The sequence below is a fragment of the Arachis hypogaea genome, chromosome 1 (genome assembly GCF_003086295.3).
Source record: "Arachis hypogaea cultivar Tifrunner chromosome 1, arahy.Tifrunner.gnm2.J5K5, whole genome shotgun sequence".
NCBI lineage: Eukaryota > Viridiplantae > Streptophyta > Magnoliopsida > Fabales > Fabaceae > Arachis > Arachis hypogaea.
This window is the reverse complement of record NC_092036.1, coordinates 46,942,856-46,964,293: the sequence shown is the minus strand read 5'-3', so window position 1 is coordinate 46,964,293 and position 21,438 is coordinate 46,942,856. Positions and strand designations below refer to the sequence as shown.

Below are 21,438 nucleotides of genomic sequence, written 5' to 3'. Positions count from 1 at the left end.
TTTTTTAGGCCTTTAATTTGCAAGTTTTAATTCACTTTAATTCCATTTGATGCCTTGATATGTTTGTTGAGTGATTTCTGGCTTATAAGGCAAGGATTGCATGGAAGAAATAAAAAGAAAAGCATGCAAAGTGGAGAATTCATGGAGAAATGAGTATTTGGAGGATTCAAGGCCACGCGCACGCGTCATTTACGCGTACGCGTGAGGAGGGAATCTACCAGTGACATGCACGCGTCAGCCACGTGCACGCGTGACGCAGGTCACGTGACCTCATTAAAGTGAATACGCTAGGGGGCAATTTCTGAGCTTTCCAGGCCCAAATCAAACTCATTTATGAGGCTATTTGATGAAGATTTCAAGATTGGACAAATGAGGGAGCAATTAGATTAGCTTAGGACCATGCTTTAAGTAGTTTTCTAGAGAGAGAATCTCCATCTTCTCTCTAGAATTAGGGTAGACTTAGGTCAAACTCTCTTAGATTTATGTTTTAATTCTTGTTTTCATCTAGTTTTCTTTGCAATTTTTTATTCCTACATCTTTGTTCTCTTTGTTTACATTGTTAATTTCCTTTTATGTCACTTTTATGTTGATGCACTCTTGTTGATTTTGATTTCCTTTAATGCAATTTGATGTTTCTTTGTTTATTGTTGCCTAATTGAGTTTCTATTGTTATTTTCTTGCTTTGGGTAGTTGTAGAATTTATATTCCTTGCAATTTTACCATGCTTTCCTTTTGTGCCTTCCAAGTGTTTGACAAAATGCTTGGTTGGACTTTATAGTAGTTTTTGAGCATTCTTGGATTGGAAAGAGAAATTGGCCAATCTTGAGTCATTAATACCCAATTTAGATTGGTGATCTAGAGTGATTAGTTAGTCTTGTATCCATTAACATTACTTATGGATTGGGATTAACTAGTCCTATTTGACTTTCTCTCAATATGAAGATAACATTATACCTTCTTCTGATGTTGGGGATGACGAAATAGGATTAGCTCTTGTTAACTATTGTATGATAATTAATGACTAGGATAGAAAGCCTTGATTCTCAATCCTTACCATGAATGCCTCTTTTTAGCATTTGTTATTTTAATTGTTTTCTTTACTTTCTTGCCATTTAATTTCTTGCCTTTTTATCCACAAACCCCTTGAACCCTCATGACCAATAATTGAGCATTCGATTGCAATTCCTGGGGAGAACGACCCAAGAGTAATACTCTCGGTTATTTTTATTGGGAACTATATTTTGACAAGATTATTGGTGTGAAATTCCTAACTGACACAAAAATCGTCTTTCAAGTTTTTGGCGCCGTTGTCGGGGAGTTGAAATGTGTGCTTGTTATTGGTTATTTTTCATATGTTAATATTGTGAATAGTTTGATTTTGGTTTGTTTGCTAGTTTTTACTACACAACAAGAAAATAAGCTTTCTGCCACGCTTTTAAAGCATGCCAAAAAGTGCAAAAAAGCATGCTGATAGCTTTTTGCCACGCTTTTTGAGCTATCGGCACGCTTTTGAAAGGGTCACATCCGCCAGCGTGCCGGTTGCTCTATCGGCACATTTTTTGTTGGCACGCTTTCAAAGCGTGCCCAGATAATTAGTTTTGGTACACTTTAAAAGTGTGCCGATAGGAAACAATAAGGCTACGCTTTTAAAAGTACTTAGAAATGAACCTATTGCCACGCTTTAAAAGCGTGGCTATATCATTATCAAATTAAAAAAAACTATTGCCACGTTTTAAAAGCGTGGCTATATCCTTATCAAATTAGGAAAATTAGTATATGCTTTTACATGCACTCTAATACACTCCAAAAATAATAAAAAATATTAACAAAAATATGTAAATGTCATTTAAAAAGATTTATTAATAAAAGATAATATTACATTAGTAGAATTCAAACCAAATTAGCCATGTCATCTCTATACATGCAACGACAGTGTACATGAAATTTACAAACATAAACAAAAATGAATTTCTAGGAAGCGAATTAAGAAATGTCATTGAATCACCCAAAGCTTGTACAAGGCCTTCATCGGATAAAGGAACCAAATGGAAAGCTCCACAATACACTTCACGAATAATCTGCATGTATGATCATATGAATAACGAAAAAATAGAAGGTAAGCAAATTACAAAACATCTTTCCATGATAAATATTAAGGAAAGGAATCATAAATAATATATCAAGCTTGGAATAAGGGTATTGAAATATGTGACATGCACAAGTTGCTCACATGCAATTCGCCACCACTATTCTTGAGAGATAATTCTAAAGATATGCATATAAAATTCTGAGTTCAACCATTTTGTATAATTTTATAACAATCTCTGAAATATCTTGGAATAAGTTGCAAATAGATAGTAACCATAGTAGCCTTGCACAAATAGTCACCAAATTAATACTTAATTAACAAATAAGAAAACAAGTGGATTCTTATCAAGTGAGGATGATGAAGTTAATGATAATTCCTTTTATTTTTCAAACACTTTGATATAAGAAAAAAATTCTTTCACTACCAACAAAACTCACTTGTAATTTTCCTCAAACAACTGTAGAAAGAGCAAATAAAATATAATAACCAAGTTATAAATCATAAATTGCACAATAAAATAACAAATAACAAGAAAAGGCAACAAAAGAAATCAAACCATCTAGCTCAAATTGAAAAAAAACTTAAGTGAAGCAGTTGCAAATTTTAACCAAATATCTAAGCTCAAGATCCACTATGAAATTTTATAACTTTTTTTTGGGATTTTTTCAACACCAAACATAGTAAAGCACTTTTGTGATTTACCTGTTCTCTCTGTCCCTGAGGGAAATAGAAAACTCTTCTCATTCCCCCCAAACTGATGTTACTAATGTTAGCAACAAACACACATGTTAGCAAAATATCTGCCAAACAAGACCTAGCATGTTACTAATGTTATCAACACATCTAAAAATGAAATTAAGGGAAACACAAATTGAACCCAGCAAAATTTCTGCGAGTTAAAAGGATAACATTAAACTCCATCCTGTCATACCTGGTCAATATATGGTGGAATTTGCTTTATTTCAATTCCTAATTCTTGTTCAATCCTATATCAGCATAAAAGACAAAATGCATAATAAATCTATAGCATATACGGTTTAAATGCATTAACTTAATAGATTGTAAATTACATACAAATTAAAGTGGTCCCAATAGGTGATCAAGTTAACTGCTAAACCAAAATGCCCAAACCACCCTGAGCGACCGACCTGTATATCTGTATATGATCCATTAGAACAGGAAGTCAGTGTCAAGGCAAATAAATTAGGAAGGAAATGAGGAAAAATAAGTATACCCTGTGGAGATAAGTTTCTGAATTCTTGGGAAAATTAAAATTAATAACAACTATAGAAGGTTGGACTTCTGGGGACAAAAGCTTATCAGCCTGAAACCAAACAAAAAGTAATGTAAAAGAAGGGATTAGGAATCAACTCTTACTACTAAAGAAATAGAATGAACATACGAAGAGAATAGAATTGAAAATTTGTTTGTTCTTATTTAAAAGGATTGCAATTTTTCAAATAGTTTATGCATGTCAACCACTTTTATAAATGAGTAGAAGTTGAGGCAAAAAAGTGTTTAGCTCATCCATAACATGATTAGTTTCCATCAGTTTGAATCATGGCAACAAAGCCAACATCAACACATATATAATCTAAACAAGGACAAAATCCTAAAAACATGAGAAAAAAATATTATAGTAAAAATTTATGCCCATTGAAGCAAGCTTGTTCCCTGAGAAGTTCATTCAAACTGGCCTTGAACTACAATAAATATGATAGTCCTCTCAATAGATCTCATGGGAATCTAATAGAAAGATAAAGGTAAGAGGACGAAGTCAAACCTTGAATAACATTATTATCCTGGTCAATTTTTTCCAATGCAGGAATGCAAAATGCAGCTGTTTTGCCTGTCCCACTTTTAGCCATTTCAAGAATGTCACTACCAGTAAGAGCAATTGGAATGCTTTCTTCTTGGATAGGAGAAGGCCTTTCAAAAACCTTCTCATATATTCCCATGAGCAACTCTCGCATCAAAAAATAATCCTCAAATTCCTTTCTTTTAGTTGCTGTTAGATCCTGGGAAATAAAATTAAAGCAGATTCAATACCAACACTGGAACATTTAACATAGAAATCACCTGCAAATCTTATAACCACAAAACCTTAAGTGGCTTACCCATAAACGGTATCATTAATTCTGCCTTTTAAGTGGATATTGGAAACGTGTAAATATGAAAAATCTAAATCACACCACAACAGGAAATCTAGCTCTAAAATTTTGTAAAGGCCAATAATTGTACTGGTTAATTAAGATCAGTTTATCTCAATTTCTCAGCAATTTAAGTAAATTAGTTAAAGCAGTTTGTATAGTGAAAATAGTGAACCAAATGCCTAATAGAGAGCAGGAATTAGGATATTAAAAATGACATCAGTAAATAAAAAAAGAGAAGAGAGTGGCATGACAGTGGTTCATAATGAAAAAAATGAACTGGTTCCTACAAGAATAGTTACAGGGTGGCGTATGTGTATTGATTATAGAAGACTCAATACAGCCACCAGAAAGGATCATTTTCCTTTACCATTCATGGACCAGATGCTAGAAAGACTAGCAGGTCATGAATACTACTGCTTCTTGGATGGATATTCAGGTTATAATCAAATTGTAGTAGATCCCCAAGATCAAGAGAAAACAGCATTCACATGTCCATCCGGAGTATTTGCATATAGAAGGATGCCATTTGGCCTGTGTAATGCACCTGCAACCTTTCAAAGGTGCATGCTCTCTATTTTCTCTAGTGGAAATATTTCTGGACAGTATGGAGGACATTTTGGTAGTGAGCGAACAACCACAAAAGTCCTCCAATGTGGCTTCTACTGGCCTACTCTATAAAGACTCCAGAGTATTTGTACTTAATTGTGACAATTACCAAAGATCTGGTAATCTGCCTCACAGTTATGCCATGCCTCAACAAGGGATCTTGGAGATTGAGTTGTTTGATGTATGGGGTATTGACTTCATGGGGCCTTTCCCACCATCATACTCAAACACTTATATTCTGGTGGCAGTGGATTATATATCCAAATGGGTGGAAGCTATTGCAACACCCACTAATGATACTAAGACAGTGCTAAAATTCCTCCAGAAACACATCTTCAGCAGATTTGGTATCCCTAGAGTACTAATCAGTGATGGGGGCACTCATTTCTGTAATAAACCGCTTTACTCTACTTTGGTTTGATATGGAGTTAGCCACAGGGTGGCCACTCCATATCATCCACAAACAAATGGACAAGCTGAAGTCTCTAATAGAAAACTTAAAAGAATCTTGGAACGAACTGTGATTAACCGTAGAAGGGATTGGGCAAGAAGCTTGGATGATGCTCTGTGGGCATACAAAACAGCATTCAAGACTCCTATAGGGACCTCTCCATACCAGCTTGTGTATGGAAAAGCCTATCACTTGCCAGTGGAACTGGAACATAAGGCCTACTGGGCAACCAGATTCCTAAACCTTGATGCCAAGTTAGCTGGAGAAAAATGATTGCTCTAGTTAAATAAGCTAGAGGAATTCAGATTCAATGATTTTGAAAATGCAAAAATTTACAAAGAGAAAGCAAAAAGATGGCATGACAAGAAGCTGTTGGTGCACGAAATTGCAATAACACTTTTTGCAATCCGCACAACTAACCAGCAAGTGCACTGGGTCGTCCAAGTAATACCTTACGTGAGTAAGGGTCGAATCCCACGGAGATTGTTGGTTTGAAGCAAGCTATGTTTATCTTATTATTCTTAGTCAGGATGCCAACAACAGTGTTTTTCAAGTTCAGTGAAGAAAGGGAAAAGGGCATAAAATAAATACTTGTTATGCAGTAATGGATAATATGTTGGAGTTTTGGAGATGCTTTGTCTGATTTATTCCTATAATGTAATATTCCATCCATGGAAAAGTGCAAAGTTCCCTCCATGGCAAGCTGTATGTGGGGTGTCACCGTTGTCAATGGCTACTTCCCATCCTCTCAGTGAAAATGGTCCAAATGCTCTGTCACAGCACGGCTAATCATCTGTCGGTCCTCAATAAGGTTGGAATAGAATCCAATGATTCGTTTGCATCTGTCACTAACGCCCAGCCTTCAGGAGTTTGAAGCTCATCACAGACATTCAATCCCGGAATCCTACTCGGAATACCACGGACAAGGTTTAGACTTTCCGGATTCTCATGAATGCCGCCATCAATCTAGCTTATACCACGAAGATTCTGATTAAAGAATCTAAGAGAAGCTCATTCAATCTAATGTAGAACAGAGGTGGTTGTCAGGCACACGTTCATGGATTGAGGAAGGTGATGAGTGTCACGGATCATCACCTTCTTCATAATTAAGCGCGAATGAACATCTTAGATAGGAACACACACGTTTGAATGGAGAAATAGAAACAATTGCATTAATTCATCGAGACGCTGCAGAGCTTCTCACCCCCAACAATGGATTTTAGAGACTCATGCCGTCAAAGTGTATAAAATTCAGATCTGAAAATGTCATGAGGTGCAAAGTAAATCTCTAAACGTTGTTTAAATAGTAAACTAGTAACCTAGGTTTACAGAATATGAGTAAACTAAGATAATTGGTGCAAAAATCCACTTCTGGGACCCACTTGGTGTGTGCTGGGGCTGAGACTAAAGCTTCTCACGTGCTTGGGCTGTTTCTGGAGTTGAACGCCAGGTTGTGACGTGTTTTGGGCGCTGAACTCCAACTTGTAACCTGTTTATGGCGCTGGACGCCAGACAGCAGCATCAAACTGGCGTTGAATGCCAGTTTATGTCGTCTATCTTCGCGCAAAGTATTGACTATTACATATTGCTGGAAAGCCCTGGATGTCTACTTTCCAACCCAATTGAGAGCGCGTCAATTGGACTTCCGTAGCTCCAAAAAGTCCATTCCAAGTGTAGAGAGGTCAGGATCCAATAGCATCAGCAGTCCTTTTTCAGCCTAACTCAGATTTTTGCTCAGCTCCTTCAATTTCAGCCAGAAAATACCTGAAATTACAGAAAAACACACAAACTCATAGTAAAGTCCAGAAATATGATTTTTGCCTAAAAACTAATAATATTATACTAAAAACTAATTAAAACATGCTAAAATCTACATGAAATTACCCCTAAAAAGCGTATAAAATATCCGCTCATTACAACACCAAACTTAAACTGTTGCTTGTCCCCAAGCAACTAGATGAACAAAAATAGGATAAAAAGAATTTAAGGAGTAATAAAATCTCCGAGTTTTAAGTGAAGCTCAGATTCTAATTTAGATGAGCGGGGCTAGTAGCTTTTTGTTTCTGAACAGTTTTGGCATCTCCCTTTATCCTTTAAAATTCAGAATGATTGGCATCCATAGGAACTCAGAATTCAGATAGTATTATTGATTCTCCTAGTGTAGTATGTTGATTCTTGAACACAGTTACTTTATGAGTCTTGGCCGTGGCCCTAAGCACTTTGTTTTCCAGTATTACCACCGGATACATAAATGCCACAGACCCATGACTGGGTGAACCTTTTCAGATTGTGACTCAGCTTTGCTAAAGTCCCCAGTTAGAGGTGTCCAGAGCTCTTAAGCACACTCTTTTTGCTTTGGATCACGACTTTAACCACTCAGTCTCAAGCTTTTCACTTGGACCTGCATGCCACAAGCACATGGTTAGGGACAGCTTGATTTAGCCGCTTAGGCCTGGAATTACTTCCTTGGGCCCTCCTATCCACTGATGCTCAAAGCCTTGGATCCTTTTCACCCTTGCCTTTTGGTTTTAAGGGCTATTGGCTTTTTCTTTTTCTTGATCCAATGATTTCTTGTAAAAGTTTTTTTTTTCACTGCTTTTTCTTGCTTCAAGAATCAAATTCATGATTTTTCAGATCATCAATAACATTTCTCTTTTTCATCATTCTTTCAAAAGCCAACAATTTTAACATTCGTAAACAACAAGATCAAAAATATGCACTGTTCAAGCATTCATTCAGAAGACAAAAAGTATTGCCACCACATATAAATAATTAGAATTTTTCTTATTAAGAACTCGAAAAAATTATTGCCTCTTTATTCTAAATATCTACTATTTTATTGATGTTTGATGATGATGAGAAAAATAAATTATAACTTAATTGAAAATAAAATCAAAATAGATATGCTAATTACTACTACTCCTATATAACTTCTAAGGTAAAATCCTATAATAATACTATCACAGAGTTAAAGCTAGAATTAGAACTTAACAACCTGTATTTTGGGAAGTGGATGTTCCTCTAGTCTGTGGGATGCTTGGTCCTTCAAGAATTAATTTCTGACGCTTCAGTTCCTTCAGTTCACATCCTTGCTCTTCCTGTTCCCTTAGGTGCCATGATCTTAATGAGTTTTAGCTTAGTGATCATGGCAAATCACACCAAACTTAGAGGTTTGCTTGTCCTCAAGCAAAAGAAAGGATAGGAGAGGAATAGAGGGAGAGGCAATTTCGAAATCCAAAAGATATGCTGAGTTGAAAAAGATTTGAAAAAGATTTGGATTGGAAAAAGATTTGTGTTTATGAATTAAGATACATTTGATATTTTTTTTTAAAAAAGGGATTTTAGAAATTAGGGTTTTTAGAAATTAGGATTAAAATTTTTGGAATTGAAGGATGATATTTTGAAACATGTGTTATGCAAGAAATCATGAATTGAAACATAAAAATTAGAAAATTTGTGAAGAAAAACGAATTTTACCTCCTCCCCACCATTCTGGCGTTAAACGCCCAAATGCTGCTTGTTTTGGGCGTTTAACGCCCAATTGCTGCTTCTCCTGGGCGTTCAACGCCCAGCTGTTGCTTCTTTCTGGCGTTGAACGCCAGGAAGTCCTTTGTCACTGGGCGTTTTTCTAAACACCTAGGATGCTGTAGTTCTGGCGTTAAACGCCCAGAAGGTGCTTCTTTCTGGCGTTCAACGCCTAGAAGATGCTCCTTTCTGGCGTTTAACGCCCAGATGGCTACCCTTACTGGCGTTGAACGCCCAGTGGGTGCTTCTTTTGGGCGTTCAACGCCCAAAATGTTTCTTACTGGCTTTTTCACGCCAGTGAGCTTCCAAATTCCCTTGTAACTCTGTGAATCCAATTAATTGCTATTTTACCTTGAAGATATTTTGACATATACCTGTAAAAATCAATTAATTAATCAAAACGAATAAAATTAAATTTTGTGATTGGCTGGGTTGCCTCCTAGCAAGCGCTTCTTTAATGTCGTTAGCTGGACTATTACTGAGCTTTAATTAAGTCTCAGTTTTGAGCATTCTTGCTCAAAATTGCTTTCAAGATAATGTTTAACTCTCTGTCCATTAACAATGAACTTTTTGTTAGAGTCATTATCCTGAAGCTCTACGTATCCATATGGTGATACACTTGTAATTACATATGGACCTCTCCACCGGGATTTTAATTTTCCGGAGAATAATTTGAGCCTAGAATTAAATAGCAGAACTTTCTGCCCTGGCTCAAAGACTCTGGATGACAATTTCTTATCATGCCATCTTTTTGCTTTCTCTTTATAAATTTTTGCATTCTCGAAAGCATTGAGTCTAAATTCCTCTAGATCATTTAATTGAAGCAATCGTTTTTCTCCAGCTAACTTGGCATCAAGGTTCAGGAATCTGGTTGCCCAGTAGGTCTTATGTTCCAGTTCCACTGGCAAGTGACATGCCTTTCCATACACAAGCTGGTATGGAGAGGTCCCTATAGGGGTCTTGAATGCTGTTCTGTATGCCCACAGAGCATCATCTAAGCTTCTTGACCAATCCCTTCTACGGTTAATTACAGTCCGTTCCAGGATTCTTTTAAGTTCTCTGTTAGAGACTTCAGCTTGCCCATTTGTCTGTGGATGATATGGAGTGGCTACCCTATGGCTAACTCCATAACGAACCAAAGCAGAGTAAAGCTGTTTATTGCAGAAATGAGTGCCCCCATCACTGATTAATACTCTATGGGTACCAAATCTACTGAAGATGTGTTTCTGGAGGAATTTTAACACTGTTTTAGTGTCATTAGTAGGTGTTGCAATAGCTTCCACCCATTTGGATACATAATTCACTGCCACCAGAATATAAGTGTTTGAGTATGATGGTGGGAAAGGTCCCATGAAGTCAATGCCCCATACATCAAACAACTCAATCTCCAAGATCCCTTGTTGAGGCATGGCATAACTGTGAGGCAGATTGCCAGATCTTTGGCAACTATCACAATTAAGCACAAACGCTCGGGAATCTTTATAGAGAATAGGCCAGTAGAAGCCACATTGGAGGACTCTTGTGGCTGTTCGCTCACTTCCAAAATGTCCTCCATACTGGGATCCATGGCAGTGCCATAGGATCTTCTGCGCTTCTTCTTTAGGCACACATCTACGGATTACTCCGTCTGCACATCTTAAAGAGATACGGCTCATCCCAAAGATAATACTTTGCATCCGTGATCAGCTTCTTTGATTGCTGCCTACTGTATTCTTTGGGTATGAATCTCACTGCCTTGTAGTTTGCAATGTCTGCAAACCATGGCACTTCCTGGATGACAAAGAGTTGCTCATCCAGAAAGTTTTCAGAGATCTCAGTAAGAGGGAGGGACGCCCCTTCTACTGGTTCTATTCGGGACAGGTGATCTGCTACCTGATTCTCTGTCCCTTTTCTGTCTCTTATTTTTTTATCAACCTCTTGCAGAAGCAACACCCATCTTATAAGTCTGGGTTTTGAATCCTGCTTTGTGAGCAGATATTTAAGAGCAGCATGATCAGTGTACACAATCACTTTTGATCCTACTAAATAGGATCTGAATTTGTCAATGGCGTAAACCACTGCAAGTAGCTCTTTTTCTGTGGTTGTGTAGTTCTTCTATGCGTCATTTAGAACATGGCTGGCATAGTAAATGACGTGCAGAAGCTTGTCATGCCTTTGTCCCAACACTGCACCAATGGCATGGTCACTGGCATCACACATTAGTCCAAATGGCAATGTCCAGTTTGGTGCAGAGATGATTGGTGCTGTGACCAATTTAGCTTTCAGAGTCTCAAATGCCTGCAGACACTCCTTATCAAAGACAAATGGCGTGTCAGCAGCTAGCAGGTTACTCAGAGGTTTGGCAATTTTTGAAAAATCCTTGATAAACCTCCTATAGAATCCTGCATGCCCCAGAAAGCTTCTGATTGCCTTAACATTGGCAGGTGGTGGTAATTTTTCAATTACCTCTACCTTAGCTTGATCCACCTCTATTCCCTTGTTCGAAATTTTGTGCCCAAGGACAATTCCTTCAGTCACCATAAAGTGACATTTTTCCCAGTTTAAAACCAGGTTAGTCTCTTGGCATCTCTTCAGAACAAGTGCTAAATGGTCAAGGCAGGAGCTAAATGAGTCTCCAAATACTGAAAAGTCATCCATGAAGACTATCAAAAAATTTTCCACCATATCAGAGAAAATTGAGAGCATGCACCTCTGAAAGGTTGCAGGTGCATTGCACAAGCCAAATGGCATCCTTCTGTATGCAAATACTCCAGATGGACATGTGAATGCCGTTTTCTCTTAATCCTGGGGATCTACTGCAATTTGATTATAACCTGAATATCCATCCAGGAAGCAGTAGTATTCATGACCTGCTAGTCTTTCTAGCATCTGGTCTATGAATGGTAAAGGAAAATGATCATTTCTGGTGGCTGTATTGAGCCTTCTATAATCAATACACATACGCCACCCTGTAACTGTTCTTGTAGGAACCAGTTCATTTTTTTCATTGTGAACCACTGTCATGCCTCCTTTCTTAGGGATGACTTGGACAGGGCTCACCCAGGGGCTGTCAGAAATAGGATAAATAATCTCAGCCTCTAGTAATTTAGTGACCTTCTTCTGCACCACTTCCTTCATGGCTGGATTCAGCCGCCTTTGTGGTTGAACCACTGGCTTGGCGTCACCCTCCAATAGGATCTTGTGCATGCATCTGGCTGGGCTAATGCCCTTAAGATCACTGATGGACCACCCAAGAGCTGTCTTGTGTGTCCTTAGCATTTGAATTAGTGCTTCCTCTTCCTGTGGCTCTAGGGTGGAGCTTATGATCACAGAAAAGGTATCACCTTCTCCCAGAAATGTATATTTCAGAGATGGTGATAATGGTTTGAGCTCGGGTTTGGGAGGTTTCTCCTCTTCCTGAGGGATTTTCAGAGGTTCTATTATTCTCTCTGATTCCTTCGAATCAGGCTGAACATCTTTAAAGATGTCCTCTAACTCTGATTCGAGACTCTCAGCCATATTGACCTCTCTCACCAGAGAGTCAATGATATCAACACTCATGCAGTCATTTGGGGTGTCTGGATGTTGCATAGCTTTGACAACATTCAACTTGAACTCCTCCTCATTGACTCTCAGGGTTACTTCCCCTTTTTGAACGTCAATGAGGGTTCGGCCAGTTGCTAGGAAAGGTCTTCCTAGAATGAGAGTTGCACTCTTGTGCTCCTCCATTTCCAGCACCACAAAGTCAGTAGGAAAGGCAAATGGCCCAACCTTGACAATCATGTCTTCAATCACGCCTGATGGGTATTTAATGGAGCCATCAACAAGTTGAAGACATATCCGGGTTGGTTTGACTTCTTCAGTCAAGCCAAGCTTTGTGATAATAGATGCAGGTATTAGGTTGATACTTGCCCCAAGGTCACACAGAGCTTGCTTAGTGCAATTACCCTCTAATGTGCATGGTATCATGAAGCTCCTGGGATCCTTAAGCTTCTCAGGTAAGCTTTTCAGAATGACTGCACTGCATTCTTCAGTGAAGTAAACTTTTTCGGTCTCCCTCCAATCCTTCTTATGACTTAAGATCTCTTTCATGACCTTAGCATAAGAGGGTATTTGCTCAAGTGCTTTTGCAAACGGAATCTTTATTTCAAGAGTCCTGAGATAGTCTGCAAAGTGGGCAAATTGCTTATTCTGTTCCGCTTGGCGGAGTTTTTGAGGATAAGGCATTTTGGCTTTGTATTCCTCAACCTTAGTTGCTGCAGGTTTATTACCTGTAGAAGTGGGTTGGGAAGCCTTTTTAGAAGGGTTGTTATCAGCACTTTTATGTGGCTGATCTCCCACTGGCGTTTGAATGCCAGGGGTGGAAGCTGGAGTGGCGTTAGACGCCAACTCCCTATCTGTTACTGGCGTCTGAATGCCAGAACTATGCTTCCCTTGGGCGTTCAACGCCGGATTCATGCTTGTTTCTGGCGTTGAACGCCAGGAATGAGCATGGTCTGGGCGTTCAGCGCCAGCGTTATTCCTCTCTGGGCTCTGATTATCCTCAGAGGGATTTTGAGTAGCCAATTGTTCATTTCTTGGCTTCCTGCTGCTTTGAAGTGAGGTATTTAATGTTTTCCCACTTTTTAATTGAACTGCTTGGCATTCTTCTGTTATTTGTTTTGACAGTTGCTTTTCTGTTTGCTTTAACTGTACTTCCATATTCCTGTTAGCCATTCTTGTTTCCTGTAGTATTTCCTTGAATTCGGCTAGCTGCTGAGTTAGAAAGTCTAATTGTTGATTGAATTCATTAGCCTGATCTATAGGACTGAGTTCAGCAGTTACTGTTTTAGCTTCTTCTTTCATGGAAGATTCACTGCTTAGGTACAGATGCTGATTTCTGGCAACTGTATCAATAAGCTATTGAGCTTCTTCAATTGTTTTCCTCATATGTATAGATCCACCAGCTGAGTGATCTAGAGAAATCTGAGCTTTTTCTGTAAGCCCATAGTAGAAGATGTCTAATTGCACCCACTCTGAAAACATTTCAGAGGGGCATTTTCTTAGCATCTCTCTGTATCTTTCCCAGGCATCATAAAGGGATTCATTATCTCCTTGTTTGAAGCCTTGGATGCTTAGCCTTAGTTGTGTCATCCGTTTTGGAGGAAAATAGTGATTCAGGAATTTTTCTGACAGCTGTTTCCATGTCTTTATGATGTTCTTAGGTTGGTTATTTAACCACCTTTTAGCTTGATCTTTTACAGCAAATGGAAACAGTAGTAATCTGTAGTCATCCTGATCTACTTCCTTATCATGCACTGTGTCAGCAATTTGTAAAAATTGTGCCAGAAACTCTGTAGGTTCTTCATGTGGAAGACCGGAATACTGGCAGCTTTGCTGCACCATGATAATGAGCTGAGGATTCAACTCAAAGCTACTAACTCCAATGGAGGGTATATAGATACTACTCCTATATAAAGCAGTAGTGGGGTTAGCATATGACCCCAGAGTCCTCTTGGACTGTTCATTTCCACTTAGTTCCATGATGGAATAAAGGAGATGGTATGGATGTTGATATTATTTATTTTATAAAAATTTATTTTATAAAATAAAATAAAAACGAAATAAATAAAAGAAAATTGAAAATATTTTGAAATTGAAATCTGAATTTTTATATAAAATTTTCGAAAATGTAGTTCAAAATTAGTTAGAAAAGATATATATATATTTTTTTTAATTTTGAATTTTATGATGAAAGAGAAAAACACACAAAAGACACAAGACTTAGAATTTTTAGATCTAATGCTCCTTATTTTCGAAAATTTTGGAGGGAGAACACCAAGGAACACCAAACTTAAAAATTTTAAGATCAAAATACAAGAAAGACTCAAGAACACCTTGAAGATTCACAAGAACACCAAGAACAAAAGAAAGAACACCAAACTTAAAATTTTTTTTTGAAAACCAAGATAAATTTTCGAAAATTAAAGAAGATCAACAAGAAAACACCAAACTTAAAGTTTGGCACAAGATTAAATTAAGAAAAATTTATTTTTTAAAAAAGATTTTGAAAAGAAGATGCCCAATTGCCAAGAACATAAGCCAACGCTATAACTAACTGAGCTAAAATTGTAACGTATTTTAAAGATGTATTATTTTTATGGATAAAAGTATAATTTTTGAAAGTTAATGTTTTGAAAAAGCACAAGAAAAAGAAGAAAGACACAAAACAAGAAAAACTCAAGATCAAACAAGAAAAATTAACAAGAACAACTTGAAGATCAATGAAGAACAAAGAACACAATTTTGAAAATTTAAAGAAAAATATAAAATATGCAATTAACACCAAACTTTGAACAGGACACTAAACTCACGAAAAAAAAATTAAAAATTGATAAAGAAAAATAATATTTTTGAAAAATTTTTAAAAAGGGATAATAAAAGATGCAATTCTAGTGAAAAAAAGAGGATAAATTCTTCCTAATATAAGCAACAAAATAAACCTTTAGTTGTTCAAACTCGAACATTCCCCGGCAACGGCGCCAAAACCTTGGTGCACGAAATTGCAATAACACTTTTTGCAATCCGCACAACTATCCAGCAAGTGCACTGGGTCGTCCAAGTAATACCTTACGTGAGTAAGGGTCGAATCCCACGGAGATTGTTGGTTTGAAGCAAGCTATGTTCATCTTATTATTCTTAGTCAGGATGCCAACAACAGTGTTTTTCAAGTTCAGTGAAGAAAGGGAAAAGGGCATAAAATAAATACTTGTTATGCAGTAATGGAGAATATGTTGGAGTTTTGGAGATGCTTTGTCTGATTTATTCCTGTAATGTGATATTCCATCCATGGAAAAGTGCAAAGTTCCCTCCATGGCAAGCTGTATGTGGGGTGTCACCGTTGTCAATGGCTACTTCCCATCCTCTCAGTGAAAATGGTCCAAATGCTCTATCACAGCACGGCTAATCATCTGTCGGTCCTCAATCAGGTTGGAATAGAATCCAATGATTCTTTTGCGTTTGTCACTAACGCCCAGCCTTCAAAAGTTTGAAGCTCATCACAGTCATTCAATCCCGGAATCCTACTCGGAATACCACGGACAAGGTTTAGAATTTCTGGATTCTCATGAATGCCGCCATCAATCTAGCTTATACCACGAAGATTCTGATTAAAGAATCTAAGAGAAGCTCATTCAATCTGATGTAGAACAGAGGTGGTTATCAGGCACACGTTCATGGATTGAGGAAGGTGATGAGTGTCACGGATCATCACCTTCTTCATAATTAAGCGCGAATGAACATCTTAGATAGGAACACACACGTTTGAATGGAGAAATAGAAACAATTGCATTAATTCATCGAGACGCTGCAGAGCTTCTCACCCCCAACAATGGAGTTTAGAGACTCATGCCGTCAAAGTGTATAAAATTCAGATATGAAAATATCATGAGGTGCAAAGTAAATCTCTAAAGGTTGTTTAAATAGTAAACTAGTAACCTAGGTTTACAGAATATGAGTAAACTAAGATAATTGGTGCAGAAATCCACTTCTGGGGCCCACTTGGTGTGTGCTGGGGCTGAGACTAAAGCTTCTCACGTGCTTGGGCTGTTTTTGGAGTTGAACGCCAGGTTGTGACGTGTTTTGGGCGCTGAACTCCAACTTGTAACCTGTTTCTGGCGCTGGACGCCAGACAGCAGCATGAAACTGGCGTTGAACGCCAGTTTATGTCATCTATCTTCGCGCAAAGTATGGACTATTATATATTGCTGGAAAGCACTGGATGTCTAATTTCCAACCCAATTGAGATCGCGTCAATTGGACTCCTGTAGCTCCAAAAAATCCATTCCGAGTGCAGGGAGGTCAGGATCCAACAGCATCAGCAGTCCTTTTTCAGCCTAACTCAGATTTTTGCTCAGCTCCTTCAATTTCAGTCAAAAAATACCTGAAATCACAAAAAAACACACAAACTCATAGTAAAGTCCAGAAATATGATTTTTTCCTAAAAACTAATAATATTATACTAAAAACTAATTAAAACATGCTAAAATCTACATGAAATTACCCCCAAAAAGTGTATAAAATATCCGCTCATCAGCCGTCATCCAGAGTGTTTGAGCCAGGGCAGAAAGTTCTGCTATTTAATTCTAGGCTCAGGTTATTCCCCAGGAAATTGAAATCCCGGTGGAGAGGTCCATATGTGATTACAAGTGTGTCACCATATGGATACGTAGAGCTTCAGGATAATGACTCCAACAAAAAGTTCATTGTTAATGGACAAAGAGTCAAACATTATCTTAAAAGAATTTTTGAGCAAGAATACTCAAAACTGAGACTTGATTAAAGCTCAGTAATAGTCCAGCTAAAGACAATAAAAAAGCGCTTGCTGGGAGGCAACCCAGCCATTAACAAAGCTTATTTTTCAATTAATTGATTTTTATAGGTTCATATTAATTTTCTTCAAGGTAAAATGGCAATTACATTAGTTCACAGAGTTACAGAAGGATTTAGAGGAGAAAACAGCCAAAAAGAAGCTCACTGGTGCGAAAAAGCTAGTAAGAGCTATTTTGGGCGTTAAACGCCCAAAAGAAGCATCTACTGGGCGTTTAACGCAAGTAGAGATAGCCATCTGGGCGTTAAACGCCAAAAAGAAGCATCTTCTGGGCGTTTAACGCCAGATTGTGGGGAGGAGGTGAATTCGTTTTCAACTCAAATGTTTTCCATTTTTCATATTTCAATTCATGATTTCTTGCATAAACATGTTACAAACTCTCATCTTTCAATTCCAAAAATTTTAATCCTAATTTTTCAAAGATATCAAATGTATCTTAATTCATAAACACAAATTCTTTTCAAATCCCCTCCAACTTCTTTTCAAAATTTTTTTCTTTTTCAAAATTCAATTATCTTTTCAAATTCATCTCAAATCTTTTTTTAAATAAAAATTCAAATTTATCTTTTTCAAATATCTTTCATAACTTTTCAATTTTAAGTTAAATCTTTTTCCTATCATACTTATTTTTCACAAATCATATCTTTTATCTTATCTTTTTCAAAATTTTCGAAAACCCACCCCCTCCCTTTAAATCCACATTTGGACTACCCCTCTCTTCCACCATTCGAAATTGGCTCTCCTTCTATCCCTCTTCTTTCCATTCTTTTGCTTGAGGATAAGCAAACATCTAAGTTTGGTGTGTTTATCTGTGATCACTAAGCCATACCCACTAAGATCATGGCTCCTACGGGAAAATAAACCACTCCAAGAGGCAAGAAAGAGAATATTCCAAAACCACTTTGGAATCAAGGGAAGTTCTTAACCAAAGAACATTCAGACCATTACTACAAAATAATGGGTCTAAGGTCAGTGATCCTGTAAGTCAAATTCGATCTGAAAGAAGATGAATATCCGGAGATCCAAGAGCGAATTCGAAATAGGAGCTGGGAAATCCTAGCTAATCCTAAAACAAAGGTGGGAAGGAACATGGTTCTGGAATTCTACTCTAATCTATGGCAAACAGACAGGCAGAGATTAGCTGGAGCCGCCTTCTATGACTATCAAACTCTAGTCAGAGGAAAGATTATTCACCTTCACCCTGACAAAATCAGGGAGATCTTTAAGCTACCTCAGCTGAAAGATGATCCAGATTCCTTTAATAGGAGAATGACAAGAATAAATAAGGGCTTGGACAAAATTCTAAAGGACATATGCCTCCCTGGAACAAAGTGGACAACCAGCACAAAGGGTGTCCCAAATCAACTTAAGAGAGAAGATCTTAAACCAGTCGCCAGAGGCTGGCTGGACTTCATTGGGCGTTCTATACTGCCCACTAGCAACCGCTCTGAAGTCACCATCAAAAGAGCAGTAATGATCCATTGCATTATGTTGGGAAAAGAAGTGGAAGTTCATCAGCTGATTTCTTGTGAACTTTACACAATTGCAAACAAGAACTCCAAATATGCCAAATTGGCTTATCCAAGCTTAATCTCTATGCTATGTAAAGATGTTGGGGTGAAGATGGGAGTAACTGAGTATATCTCAGTTGAGAGACCAATCACCAAAAAGTCAATGGAGAGACAACAGGTGCAGGACGACCCCATCAAGAGGAGAGTACAGGAGTTCCTCCCGAAAATCCCTCAAATTGAATACTGGGAGCGCCTTGAAGCATCTGTCACCAAGTTGCAAGAAGCTATGGAGCAATTAAAAGAAGAACAGCAAAATCAAAATAGCATGCTTTGCAAACTGCTTAAGGAATAAGAGGAGCAAGGGCGTGAACTGAGGCAACTGAAGTGTCAGAAGCTATCTCTTGAAAGGCCAAGCACCCCACAGATTAAAGGAGCATCCACCTCCCAAAATAAAGGTTGTTGAGTCCTAATCTTAGCTTTAACTCTGTGATAGTTGTTCTTATAGGAATTTACTTTAGAAATTATATATGAGTAATAGTAATTAGTATATCTATTTTGATTTTATCTCTAATTAAACTATAATTTATTTTTCTCATCATCATCAAACATGAATAAAATAGTAGATTTTTAGAATAAAGAGGCAATATTTTTCGAGTTCTTAATAAGGAAAATTCTAATTATTTATATGTGGTGGCAATACTTTTTGTCTTCTGAATGAATGCCTGAACAGTGCATATTTTTTATATTGAATTTTATGAATGTTAAAATTGTTGGCTCATAAAAGAATGATGAACAAGAGAAATATTATTGCTGATCTGAAAAATCATGAAATTGATTCTTGAAGCAAGAAAACGCAGTGAAAAAAAACAAAAGAGGTAGAAAAAGCCAATAGCCCTTTAAATCAAAAAGCAAGGGTGAAAAGGATCTAAGGCTTTGAGCATCGATGGATAGGAGGGCCCAAGGAAGTAAATCCAGGCCTAAGCGGCTAGATCAAGCTGTCCTTAACCATGTGCTTGTGGCATGCAGGTCCAAGTGAAAAGCTTGAGACTGAGTGGTTAAAGTCGTGATCCAAAGTAAAAGAGTGTTCTTAAGAACTATGGACACCTCTAATTGGGGACTTGAGCAAAGCTAAGTCACAATCTGAAAAGGTTCACCCAGTTATGTGTCTGTGGCATTTATGTATCCGGTGGTAATACTGGAAAACAAAGTGCTTAGGGCCACAGCCAAGACTCATAAAGTAGCTGTGTTCAAGAATCAACATACTAAACTAGGAGAATCAATAATACTATATGAATTCTGAGTTCCTATGGATGCCAATCATTCTGAATTTCAAAGGATAAAGTGAGATGCCAAAACTGTTCAGAAGCAAAAAGCTACTAGTCCCGCTTAACTAATTAGAATATGAGCTTCACTTAAAACTCTGAGATACTATTGCTTCATGATTTCTTTTTATCCTATTTTATTTATCTAGTTGCTTGAGGACAAGCAACAGTTTAAGTTTGGTGTTGTGATGAGTGGACATTTTATACGCTTTTTGGGGGTAATTTCATATAGTTTTTAGTATATTTTAGTTAATTTTTAGTAGATTTTTATTAGTTTTTAGGCAAATTTCATATTTTTGGAATTTACTATGAGTTTGTGTGTTTTTCTGTGATTTCAGGTATTTTCTGGCTGAAATTGAGGGAGCTGAGCAAAAATCTGATTCAGGCTGAAAAAGGACTGCTGATGTTGTAGGATTCTGACCTCCCTGCACTCGGAATGGATTTTTTGGAGCTACAGAAGTCCCATTGGCGCGCTCTTAATTGGTTTGGAAAGTCGACATCCAGGGCTTTCCAGCAATATATAATTGTCCATACTTTGCGCGAAGATAAACGACGTAAACTGGTGTTTAACGCCAGTTCCATGTTGCATTCTGGCGTTGAACGCCAGAAACAAGTTGCAAGTTGGAGTTAAACGCCAGAAACAGGTTACAACCTGACGTTTAACTCCAGAAACAGCCCAGGCACGTGAGAAGCTTAAGTCTCAGCCCCAGCACACACCAAGTGGGCCCCAGAAGTGGATTTCTGCACTATCTATCTTAGTTTACTCATTTTCTGTAAACCTAGGTTACTAGTTTAGTATTTAAACAACTTTTAGAGACTTATTTTGTATCTCATGACATTTTTAGATCTGAACATTGTACTCTTTGACGGCATGAGTCTCTGAACTCTATTGTTAGGGGTGAGGAGCTTTGTAGCGTCTCGATGAATTAATGCAATTATTTCTGTTTTCTGTTCAAACACGCTTGTTCCTATCTAAGATGTTCATTCGCACTTCAATATGAAGAAGGTGATGATCTGTGACACTCATCACCATTCTCAACCTATGAACGCGTGCCTGACAACCACCTCTGTTCTACCCTTGATTGAATGAATATCTCTTGGATTCTTTAATCATAGACTTCGTGGTATAAGCTAGAATCCATTGGCAGCATCCTTGAGAATCTGGAAAGTCTAAACCTTGTCTGTGGTATTCCAAGTAGGATTCAGGGATTGGATGACTGTGACGAGCTTCAAACTCGCGAGTGTTGTGGTTAGAGATAGACGCAAAAGGATCAATGGATCCTCTTCTGACATGATCGAGAACCGACAGATGATTAGCCGTGCTGTGACAGAGCATTTGGACCATTTTCACTGAGAGGATGGGAAGTAGCCATTGACAACGGTGACACCATACATACAGCTTGCCATGGAAAGAGCCTTGCATGTTTGAAAGTG

The 21,438-nt window shown here is 37.7% G+C and overlaps 1 protein-coding gene across 1 annotated transcript in view; it reads right to left on the bottom strand.

Moving 5' to 3' along the window:
• Positions 1-1,880: 1,880 nt before the first annotated feature.
• The window catches only part of LOC112721627 (DEAD-box ATP-dependent RNA helicase 8-like), a 32,697-nt gene continuing 13,139 nt past the window's right edge, over positions 1,881-21,438 (bottom strand). The window contains exons 7-10 of the mRNA XM_025772700.1: positions 3,873-4,107; positions 3,164-3,245; positions 3,021-3,075; positions 1,881-2,078 (exon numbers count right to left, since the gene is read on the bottom strand). Of these exons, the coding sequence (XP_025628485.1) occupies positions 1,881-2,078; positions 3,021-3,075; positions 3,164-3,245; positions 3,873-4,107 (570 nt within the window). The remainder of the gene's footprint in view (positions 2,079-3,020; positions 3,076-3,163; positions 3,246-3,872; positions 4,108-21,438) is intronic.